Genomic DNA, 12395 nt, shown 5'->3' with positions numbered 1-12395 from the left:
CTATTAATGAAATATCAACCAGTCTCAGTTTGAACCAGATTCCCAGGATCCCTACAAACTGCCTCGTTGTCTTACAGGCTCCTACCCAAAAGAGGAAGCTTACCCTGATGTTTCACAAACACAGTTTTTCCTATTTTCTGTATAATTGCTCTTTTCTACTTTTTTTGCTCTTTTCTACTTTTTGTTCATGGGGCTTGAATACCCAGCCTTGAGATCAAGACCTGAGCTCAGAAGGGAGTTGGGGGAAGTTGGAGGGGATGATAAACCATGAGAGACTGTGCACTCTGAGGATCTAACGGAGGGTTTTGGAGTGGGGGCAGGTGGGAGGTTGGGTGACCCTGGTGGTGGGTATTGTGGAGGGCATGTATTGCATGGGGCACTGGATGTGGGGCACAAACAATGAATTCTGGAACACTGCAAAGAAATTTAAAAAGTAAACAAACAAACAAACAAAAGACCTGAGCTGAGATCCAGCTGGTCGCTTAACGGACAGAGCCAGCCAGGTGCCACTACCATTTTATGTTATTGGAGATATATTTATTGAAATTTCTATACCTAAGGCACTGTACTAGACTCCTGAACTGTGGTCACTTGGCCAAACTTGAACAACGCTTATAAAGATTTTTTTTTAATTGAGTAAATATAAATAAGACATAAAATCCCTCAAATATCATGGGACATTTTCACTTCTTATGTTTTGTTTCTAGTGATTGAAATTTCTTTGAACCCCACTTTTATCTCTCATTTGTTACACTGGGTTAGTTAATCCTAAATCTTTGAAGCACTGATTAGTGTTCGAAAGTAAGATCTCAGACACGGTTCTGCGCCAGTGTCTGACCTCCTGAAGTTGCCATGCTGTAGTAGGCTGTTTTCAAAGAATTTAAAACATCGGAAATAGCCTGAGAACATTGAACAATGGAGACACATGGTCTTCAGCCCTCTGTGCATAGTCTGCCCCGGGCTTTCCTGCACTGTGTCCTGTCCGTCCCACTGGGACTGTTTCAGGGAGGGTAAGCCTCACACTGTGCAAACACGCCAGCCCCGACCATCAGTGGCTAGGGCACTTTTCTGGGAAAACAGAAGCTATTCTCCACACAAAGTCAGTTCTTTCCACATGCCGTCCCACATGTGATCCAGCCCAGGAGGGGAGCCTCTGAAGACAGCACGGTGCTGTGTCCAGATATCTCTGCCCCACCCGCTGCTTTGCCTCCTACTGCTCTGGGCAGTTGCCATTGGTACATGCATTTTGGAGACTTCGATCTCTTCGGAATCCCTTAGTGGAAAGCAGTCTCATGTCTGAGCTTGATTCTTTAATGCAAATAACTGTAGGTATTGATTATGGGAGATTAATTACATAAGCACAATATACACATTTTTGAAAACGTTTTCTCAAAATGCAATTTATTTCTAGATTGTGAAATAAGAGAAATTTGATCTTCATTTTAGGAACTCATTTTCTTACCTACTTTGATCAGAAAAATAAAAGGTGGGCTACGGTATAAATAAAATTTCAGGATTTCTGAAACAATTGAGCAGAAGGATTTAATCTCTAGTTTGACGATTTATCAAACAATATCCTCCCGATATATTTCAACTTTTGACTTTGTTTGCCCATTTGAAGATCTAACCTCTTAAAAATGTTAAGGATACAAAATGTGTTGTTAGCTCTAGATCCCTAGAACTTATTGATCTCTCATAACTGAAACTTGGTGTTTTCAACCAGTAACCCCCCATTTCCTCCCCCATCCCCCCCCTTGGGGCTCTGATGGCCACTACACTACACTCTGTTTCCATGAGTTTGATGATTCTGGGTTCCACATATGAATGAGATGAGAGAGCATTTGTTTTTCTCTTTGTATCTCATTTAGTATAATGTCCTCCACACCCACTCACGCTCTTACAAATGACAGGATTTCCTTCTTTTTTAAGGTTGAATAATATACCACATTTTCATATCTAATGTGAGGTATTTATGGACATTTCTGTTGGTTTCCTATTTTGGCTGCTGCAATAAACATGGGCGTGCAGGTATGTCCTCAAGATACTGAGTTCAGTTCCTTTGGATATATGCAGAGAAGAGTAATTAACGGGTCATATTGTAATTCTATTTTTAACTTTCGAGGAAACTCCCTACTGTCTTCCACAGTGGCTGCACCAGTTTGCCTTCCTACCAACAGTGTCCCCTTTCTCCGCATCCTCCCCAGTATCTGTTAGCTCTGTCCTTTCAGTAAAACCCACTCTAACAGTTGTGAGGTGATAAACCACTACGGCTTTGCTCCGCACGATCCTGGTCATTAGTGGTGCGGCGCTCCTTCTCATGTACATGCCGGCTGTCTGCATGCCTTCTTGGAGAAAGGTCTGTTCAGAGCCTTTGCCCATATATACTCAGGTGATTTTGGTTTTATGCTATTAAGTTGTAGAAGTTCCTTATATATTTTGCATATTAACCCTACACCATATATGTGTTACAAATATTTGCTCCCAGTCTGTAGGCTGCTTTTTCAATTTGTTGGTTGTTTCCTTTGCTGGGCAGAAGCTTTTTAGTTTGATTGTTTTTCTTTTAATGTTTGTGTTTTGGTGTCTTACAAAAATATCATTGCCAAGACAGAGGCCAAGGATTTTTTTTACCTATGTTTTTTTCTAGGTGTTTTATAGTTTCAGATCTTATATTTAAGTCTTCAATACATTTTGAGTTGATTTTTGTTTATGGTGTAAGGTAAGAGTCCAACTACATGTTTTTGGTTTTTTATGGTTTTTTTGCACGTGGATCCAGTTTCCCAACACCATTTATTAAAGAGCTTATCTTTTCCTCATTTGTATTCTTGGTGCCCTTGTTGAAGATTATTTGAGTGCGTATGATTTGTGTGAGTTTAATTCTGGGCTCTCTATTCTGCTGCGCTGGTCTTTTTACTTCTCTTTATGCCCATAACCTTTGATGATCCCTGTGGCTTTGTCACATAATTTGAAATCAGAAGGCATGATCTAAAGATTGCATTGGAGTTCTTTGGGGTATGTAAGATTTTTTGGATTTTTTTTTTCTCTTTGTGAAAATGCCAGTGGATTTCTGGTAGAGACTGCATCTGATCTGTAGATTGCTTTGGGTGGTAAAAACGTTTTGCCATTTCCTCTCCCAGTTCATGAACGTGGGCTATCATCCCCTTTAGCTATGTTTCCTCACAAATAGTGTTGGCAAACGCTAAGGTCAATGCTCTGGCGGGGCCCTCTGCAGACCTGCCGAGTTCACTGGGGAGACAAGCGACATCGGCCCCCAAACTCCCCAGGCAGAAAGCTGGAGTGATGGGAGAGCTTGACGTGTTATTTTCTCATGCCCGGGGTTGACTGCCATTTATGTCCACGCGCCCAGTGCCTTCAGAACTGTTGCTTGACATTGTTCTGGTTCTTTAAGTTATTTTCAAGGTGGGAGAGCAAATCCAGTCCCATTATTCCACTATTGCTGTAAAAGGACATCTGGGGTTTTATGCTTAAAAAGATTCTTATGTTTTAGCTAATCATATCAATGTCCACCACATTCCATTATCATCATTACAACAATATTGATGTTATATTAAGTCCTGCTCTATATTCTAATAAAACTAACTTAAAAATTAATTCCTCAGTTAACTAACAAGAAATCTGTTTAGAATAAACATTAAGCAAAGTCAAGCTGTTTTAAAAAAGTTTTTTCAGTGTCCTTGAATTTCTCCCAACTATGTCAAAATTTACATTTTGAAAATTCTATCTGTTCATAATGGTGTTTGAGGGCCCCAGTTTTGCGTCTTCCCGTAGAGCCCTGGCTGCACCGGGTCTGGACCTCATCTTGTGCTCTGTTTCAGGAGGCACGGCCACCAGACAGAGAGGCTTCCTGGGGTGCATCCGATCCTTGCAGCTGAACGGGAAGGTGCTGGACCTGGAGGAGAGGGCACAGGTCACCCCGGGGGTGCAGCCTGGCTGTCCGGGGCACTGCAGCACCTACGGGCATCTGTGTCACAACGGGGGGCGCTGCCAGGAGAGATCCCGGGGGTTCTCTTGCGACTGCGAGCTCTCTGCTTTCTCGGGGCCCTTCTGCACACAGGGTGAGTGTGGACCTGCTGGGGGGAGGGGGCTGCGGGGGTGTGTGGACCCTGAGCCTCTTCTCCTCCGTCGTTCCATGAATGTATTCAGTTCCCAAATTCCTTCGGCAAATCACTCTTTTACAACTAATCTCATTTTATTGAGGGCCAACGACTGTGAAATCTAACGTCAGTTCTGTGATTTTTCCAGAAACACCGTTTGAGCCTCCTTACTCCTATCTCGGGCCTGTGCTCTGAGATAACACGTGTTGGAAGTCTGTCTTGTGCAGCTCTGGTTATTTTAATATTATTACATAAAGTAATGGCTTCAAGTTGTACGTGAAGAATTTTCCTCCAAAAATATATTTTATTGACATAATAAATACATTTCCCATTTGTACTAAGATGGCTGAAACAGATCCACTTAAACATTTTGCTCCGAGGTTTACTGATGACCTCTTATTACAGTGAAAATGACAGAATCTGTTTAGTCTCATTCTGAGAGGTCACAAGCCATTCATTGAAAAATGACCGAGCTGATTGTAGAGGGACACAATTCTTGGAATGTTCTTATGAGGTTTATGCTTTCATAGACACTCACAGAATCTAACTAAAATCCATGCTCACCAAAATAAATGTCAACGCCTCCATTCAGGAATCTCTGAGCTGTTACCCTTTGACCTTAAAAGCCCCTGGGTTATAGAGAACAAACCTGGGAACCAAACTGGATCAGTTCTTGATTTTCAGAAGAATAAACAGCCTAGAAATGGCGGGAGCACGGTCACAGAAAAGCGATATGTGAAGACGAATGTGTGACAGTAATGGGTAGCCTCATTCCAGGTCACGTTTCACCTTCGCAGGCAAAATCCACTTGTAGCCCTGTTGACAGAGTCGAGTGGCCTCACGGACAGCTGCGGGGACGGGAAGCCGAGCACTGGACACAAGGAGACCAGAGCGGATGAGTCCTCAGATTTGCTGGTGGTCTTCGCTCAAACCCTTGGCGAACACCCACGTGGGCAGACTCAGGAAGACCTCCAGACGTGGCACGGTGGCAGAGATGCAAGGGAGGCATGCCTGGGGAGACCAGGCTGAAATGGGGGTGCAGGCATACCGTTCACCTCCTGGAACGAACAGCAGCAACCACAGAAAAATAGAAACAAGAACCAACAAAATTAAGAACATTTACAATGAGTTATCAACATTGTCTAGTTTTCAAAAAGTACTGAATGTGTAAAAAAATCAAGAAATTATGTTGCATACTCAGGGGGAAAATGTAGTTAATAGGAATTGACTCTGAGTACGGCCTTTTGTTTGTTTGTTTGTTTCAGCAGACAAAGACATTGAGTCATGATTATATCATATTCATCAATGGAATCAAATTCAGAGAAACAAAGAAAAGAAGTCATCAACAAACATATACACAACTTCAACAGACCAAAGAAAATCATATTAAAAAACTGGCAGGAATATCAGAGCATAAAAATACAATTACTGCAGTTTTAAAAAATATTTATAACCAGATGAGCTCAACAGGGGAAGGAACCTGTGAACTTGACAGTAAGACAATAAAAATACTCCATTGGAAGAATAGAAAAAAATGAAAAAATTTTCAAGAGTCTCAAAATCTTCTGACAATATCACTAATTAAATACTTTAATTCTAGACAACCATTGAGTCAAAGAAGACTCATAAATGAAACTAAAAAATATTTTAGGTAAAAATAAAAATATATCATATTAAAATTTGAGTTATACAACTTAAGTATTACTTAATGGGAAATTTATGACTATAAAATATTTTATTAGAAAACAATATAGGTATAAAATCAATTATATAAGTTTCCAATTTAGGAATTTAAAGAAAGAACAAAATGAAATCAAAGAAAGTAGAAGAGATAATAAAAATGAAGCAAAAATTAATGAAATAAAAATAGGCAAAGGAAAAAAATCAATGCAATCATGATTGAAATAGCTAGCATTATATAACTATGTCAATGCAATTAAAAGCTAATTCATAGAAGAGATCAATAAAATTGATAAATTTTTAACTCAATGCCCAAGAAAAAAGGAACAAGGACAAAAATTATAAATATCAGAAATTAAAAATACCAAAGAATATGGTACAAAAATTAAGAGGATAACAATGAAATATTGACAATATTGACAGCATTATGACAATAAATTTCCAGACTTAGATTAAATGGACACATTTCTTGAAAGACACAAATTACCAAACCAAAGCATAATAGATATAAAATCTCAATAACCTACAACTACTACAGAAATTGAATTTCTAATTAAAGTTCTTCCCACAAAGGAAATTCCAGGACCAGAAGCTATTTGCTAGCAATTTCTACAGGAAAGATAATTCCAGTCTGATGCAGGCTGTTAGAAGACGAAGGGAGGAGGAGCATTTTCCAATGCAATTCATGAGCCTTCTAATAGTTTGATACTAAAATCAAACAAAGATTTTACAAGAAACAAAACACTCAAAAAAACTACAGAAATACACTCATGAATACTAACACCAAAACACTTAATAAAAAAATCACCAAACCAAATCAAACACTATAGGAAAAAATACATGAATAAGTGGGATTAATCCAAAAGGTGCAATGCTGTTTTAGGTTTTATTTAAAAATCTCAAGAAAGACCTTATATCAACCGAATAAAAGAGAAAAACAGTGAAGTATATACAGAAAATACATTTGAGGGGCACCTCGGTGGCTCAGTGGGTTAAGCCTCTGCCTTCAGCTCGGGTCATAATCTCAGGGTCTTGGGATCGAGCCCTGCATTGGGCTCTCTGCTCAGCAGGGAGCCTGCTTCCCCTCTCTCTCTCTCTGCCTGCCTCTCTGCCCACTTGTGATCTCTGTCTGTCAAATAAATAAATAAAATCTTAAAAAAAAAAAGATAAGAAAAAAAAAATAAGAAGAAAGAAAATAACATTTGACAAGTTCACTATGAAATCTGGGAATATAAGGTATCTTCCTAACTGAACAAAAGAAACCTAACATCATATCACTAACATATGCAGTGGTGCAAAATGTTTTCCCTCTGCAACCGAAGAAAGCAAAGATTTCTGTTCCCATCACTTCTTCCAATATGTTTGAGGTCTTAGCCATTGTAATAAGTCAAGGAAAGGCCATAAAGACTGTACATTTTAGGGGCACTTGGGTGGCTCAGCGGGTTAAAGCCTCTGCCTTCAGCTCAGGTCATGATCCCAGGGTCCTGGGATGGAGCCCCACATAGTGCTCTCTGCTCAGCAGGGAGCCTGCTTCCTCCTCTCTCTGCCTGCCTCTCTGCCTACTTGTGATCTCTCTCTGTCAAATAAATAAGTAGAATCTTTAAAAAAAAAAAAAAAGACTGTACATTTTAGAAAGAAGAAATAAAACTCTCTTTAGTCATGGAGGATATAATCATCTATATAAAATATAGACAATTCACAGAAACCTACTAGATTTAATGAGGGAGTTTAGTAAGGTCACAGAATACAAAGTCAATATACAAAATTCAAGTTAATTTTTATATACTAGTTATGAACAACTGGAAAAACTTTTAAAAAGATTGTATTTGCAATATAATTCAAAAACATGAAATAGTTACAGACATGTGGAACAAGTAAGTGTAAGACCTGTCCACGGAAAATGACTAAAAGAAATTAACATCTAAAGAAATGGATGAACATACCATGTCAATGAACTGGATCACTCATTACTATCACTATATCATTTATTACCAAACTGTTATGTGGATTCAACACTCCCACTGATATTTCAACAGCATTGTAAATTAATTCTAAATTTTATATGGAGATGCATAAGGCCTTGGATTTCCAAAGCATTTTAAAAAGAACAAGTTATGGTGAAAAGAATAGAGAATTCATAAATGGGGCTGACACTTAAAACTTGACACTTAACCCATGCTATATAAATATTAGCTTGAGACAAAAAAAAATTAAAAAACCATAATGTATGATTCCATTTATATGAAATTCTAGAATTAACTTAGAGTAACAGAAAGCAAACCAGTGGCTGCCTCAATATGGGGCCTAAGGAAGAAACTGAATTGTGCTTCTTTGTGTCAAGAATCACAAAGGGCAGAAGAAAATTGGAAATGTTCTGAATATTGACTGTGGATGTTGTTTCATGGGTATGCTCGTCTCCTAACACTCTGCAAATTTTACATTTTAAGTGGATGTGTTTATTGTCCCTAGTTATAGCTCATTGAGCTCCACTAAGAAGGTATTTCCCCTCCTATATGGCTCTGTATCCATATTCACAAAATGAAGCCTGAAGGTCTTCTTGCTGATATACATCACCCTAGAGGTCCCCCTGGTGAGCAACAAGGAAAGAACTCTCAGGTGGTCTTGGTGTGGGTTTGCAGGGAGGTGATATGAGGGCCATGCCAGGAGGGGGGTACCTGCTGTAGCCATGGAGATGCAGGGACTCCCAGTGGCTAAACTACCTAGGCCCTGCCCCCAACCACATGCACACACACACAGGGCCCCATCTTATGTGGAAGGCCAAGGACACTCTCTCATAAACAGATTAGGGAGGATTTTGGACAGTTTCTTCCCTCTCTCAAATTCGCAGTGATGCCACAAACACTGCTTTGCTTTTCCATCAAAATATTGACACGAGTGGACACTTGGTGGTAGTCTGGAGGGAAAGAACCTTCCACGTCCAGCCTTCATCATTGCTGGGCGAGACTGCTACCTGCAAAGTAAAAGACTAACACCAAGGAAAATGCAGGAAGGAAACAGAAGCTTGAGCAGATGTCTGTGCCTGTTTAGACCATGTTCCACTGAGGAAGGAGCAGAGGCAGTTTCAACATTCAGACTTACTGAGGGCAGTCATAAAACTGCAACAACCAAGGAAGCTATGGCTTCTGAGATGTGTGAGTGCTTGTTTCATCATCCTCTGCCTTTTCATCTATTAAAATGTCCTAGAAATTAAAATACTTCAAAGGTCCATAAGTATACCTAAAATTAACCCTTAATCTTTTTTAACTTAAACATGTGCCTATCGTTTCAGAGGTTTCTGCACACTTTGGAGCTGGGTCCTCCGTGACTTACAATTTTCATGAATTTTATCCATTAAGTACAAACTCCAGCCCCCACGCTGCTTCATTCCATGGGGACATGACGTTAGCTAGAGAGAGGATCACATTCAGCTTCCAGACACTGCAAACCCCAAGCCTCCTGCTCTATGTGGACTCTTTCTACAACAAATACCTCTCTGTTATCTTGGCCAAAAATGGTGAGTCTCATTTGAGTGTTAGAAACATAAACTGTGTCGTTCGCACTGTACACGTGGAGTGTTCAGTGAACAAGGGAAAACTTTCATACTCTGCAAATGCCAGTTTGTTTTATTTTGCTTTGTTTTCCAGAACTACAAAAATATTGTTTCAAATGTATCCTTTCAGTAATTATATTAAGATTCTTCTAGAAAGTTTTTGATGAATTTGCACATCTCAGGTAAACAGAAATGTTACTATCCCTGGAAGCTCTTTATTGGAAGTATAATGCGTCTGGTTATATGTGGAAAATATTTCCTTCTAAGCAAAGGGGAGAAGAATTAAGGTGGGCGCCAACACAATAAGGTCATACAAAAATGACTCCCTGAACTCCCGGTGAACGTTGGGTTTACTCTGTCCATGGTTCTGAAGTAAATTTTTCCATATCCACTTGACAATTAAAGGTACAATACAGGGGGAACAAGATGGCAGGGAAGTAGGAGGAGGCACCTTTCAACCTGTACCCTAAAGTGAGCTGATTACCTACCAAAGAACTCTGATCACCCATGAGATCAGCCTGAGATCAGAATTATACACGTGTGGATCTCTACAGGGGCAGACAACGCCAGTGGGCAGGTAAAGCGGACTGGGAATGGCAGAAGATATTCGAAGATAAACAAATGGGGGAGGGAGCCACCAGAGATGACCCGGTGGAAAGTAATACCCCAATCCAAGAGTGCCCTGCATCTGGGGACCAGCATTAACTTGGAGACTGGTTGAAAGCACTCCAAAAGAGCAAAGGATCGGGGGGGGGGGGGGGGGGGGGGGGGGGATTGTGGGAATTGGGGCGGCTAGGGACAGGGGCTTAAGTCCCTGGTCCCAGGACAGCTTCCCCTGGCGCTGAGTCATAGAGAGTGCAGCGTAGAAACCAGGCCTTGGTCCCTGAGCCACCAGCGCGCCCGGGGGCCTGGCTCCCGTGAAGGGATGGGAGCCACGCCAGATGGCAGAATGCGTGAGCCCTACTGCAGAGCCTGAGATGCATGCGCCCCTCATCCTCCCCTGAGAGAGGTACAAAGGCCCAGCTGGCGCTCTTTGACCTGCACCATTGTTTCAGAGCGAAAGATGTGCCCCCAAACTCTCCCCTGAGAGAGGTGCAGGAAGGCCCAGCCTGGTGCTTTCGGACTTGCGCCCCGTTCTCAGAGCCTGAGATGCGCGCATGACCCACAGCCTCCCCCAAAAGTTGCACGCAAGCTGGGCGCTCTTAGACCCAGAAAGACCAGGCACTCCCAGCCCGGGCCAGTGGGAAAATCTCAGTCTGCGATCGCTGCTTGGAACCTCTCTGGCAGTCTGGAGCTGCCCAGATACCCGCCACTGCTGTGGTTTTGGGTACAAGCAGAAGATCCTGCGTCGCCGGGGACCGCAACTCAGAACCTGCCCTGCCGGCAGCCAAGGGGAAATTTATATGGGCTCTGCAACACCCACAGAAGAACAGACTGAGGCTTCTCTCTGAGAGGGAGATCAGGGTGCAGTTTGCTTTCCTCTAAACATACAAAAACCATCAAAGGCGGTCAAGGCAAGAGGAAAAAAAAATTGAACAAACATAAAAACCTCCAGAGAACAAAAGCCTGAAAAAACCGGGTTCCTCAGGCCTTGAGGGGGACTGGAGGACTTAACTCAGGGAACATCATTAACTGAAAACCCACGTGGCAGGCCCCTCCCCCAGAAAATCAACCAGGAAAGAAAAAAAAAAAGACTACAAGAGAACTACCACTACTTCATAGGACAACTTTTATTTTTAATTTGTTCCCACTATTCTGGCTCATTTTTTTTGTATAGATAATTTTTTAACCTATTTACTATCACAGCGAGCTGTTCAGTACATCAAATTCCATAGTAACCTTCTAACCTTAACTTTCTGATACATACACCTTTTTTCTTTTCACGTTTTTCTTTTGCATTTCTAATTTTTGAATTTCTTTTTTTTTTTAATTTTAGTTTAGTCTAGTTTAGTTTATTCCTTTTTTATTTCTTTTCTAATATTCATATAGAGTTAAACTTTAAAGTAATCCCCTTTCCCCAATCAATACTACCCCTATAGGTACACCAATTTTTAATCCCCCTTTATCCTAGGAAAGTTGAGTCCTTTAACAAAGATATCAAGATACATCCAGGAAGGATCAAAACAATCTTCCTAACCCACACTGAGAATTTATAACCACTCTCTCATCTTTTTCTTCCACCAGTGTTTCTGTGTTTTTGTGTTTGTCCTGATAGTATATAAATCTTACACTTGGGGTTCTTTTCAACAAGGTTCTTCCTTTATTTGCAGAGCCTGAGATATATATTCTTTTTTCTCTTGTTATATACTTTTATCAGTCTTTTTGTTTGTCTGTTTTTGTTTTTATACCTCATAAATCTTACCTTGGGACCCATTTGGGCTGAACCTTCTCTTTCATCTTCCCTTTCTTTCCTGTTTCTCTCTCTCTCTCTTTTTCTTTTTCTTTTCTTTTTTCTCTCATTTGGGTGGGGAATCCTGATTGCTCATAAGTGTTCCAGGGTGCACCCTGACTGCACTACGGTCGATACATCCAGCTACATCTGTTCAGCCATCTCTCACCAAAATGACTAGGAAGAGGAATGCCCAACAGAAGAAAAATACAGAGGATGGACCTTCTGCAACAGAGCTAATGGCTATCAACATAGACAATATGTCAGAAAGAGAATTCAGGCCAACAATTATCCAGGCAATAGCTAGGTTAGAGAAAGCCATGGATGACCAAACGGAATTGATTAGGGCTGAGCTGAAAGCTCAGACAGGACGTTCACAATGTTAGGGCAGAGCTAAAAGCTACCAGGCTGAGGTTCACAATGCTCTCAATGAGTTCCAATCTAATATAAATTCTCCCAAAGCTAGGGTAACTGAGACAGAAAATAGAGTTAGTGATTTGGAGGACAAACAGATAGAGAGAAAGGATTAAGAGGAAGCCTGGAACAAAAAGCTTAAAAACCACAAAAACAGAATCAGGGAAATAAATGATGCCATGAAACATTCCAACGTCAGAATTATTGGAATCCCTGAAGGGGAGGAGAAAGAAAGAAGTCTAGAAGATAT

At 40.8% G+C, this 12395-nt stretch overlaps 1 protein-coding gene across 1 annotated transcript in view; it reads left to right on the top strand.

The window, feature by feature from the left end:
• The window catches only part of LOC132012955 (contactin-associated protein-like 4), a 140750-nt gene that overhangs the window by 104387 nt on the left and 23968 nt on the right, over nt 1-12395 (top strand). The window contains exons 18-19 of the mRNA XM_059392746.1: nt 3834-4073; nt 9082-9306. Coding sequence (XP_059248729.1) covers nt 3834-4073; nt 9082-9306 — 465 coding nt within the window. The remainder of the gene's footprint in view (nt 1-3833; nt 4074-9081; nt 9307-12395) is intronic.

Source organism: Mustela nigripes, chromosome 3, assembly GCF_022355385.1.
Source record: "Mustela nigripes isolate SB6536 chromosome 3, MUSNIG.SB6536, whole genome shotgun sequence".
NCBI classification, from domain to species: Eukaryota; Metazoa; Chordata; class Mammalia; order Carnivora; family Mustelidae; genus Mustela; species Mustela nigripes.
Note: the sequence above shows the minus strand (reverse complement) of the source record. Positions and strands in the feature narration are given on the sequence as shown.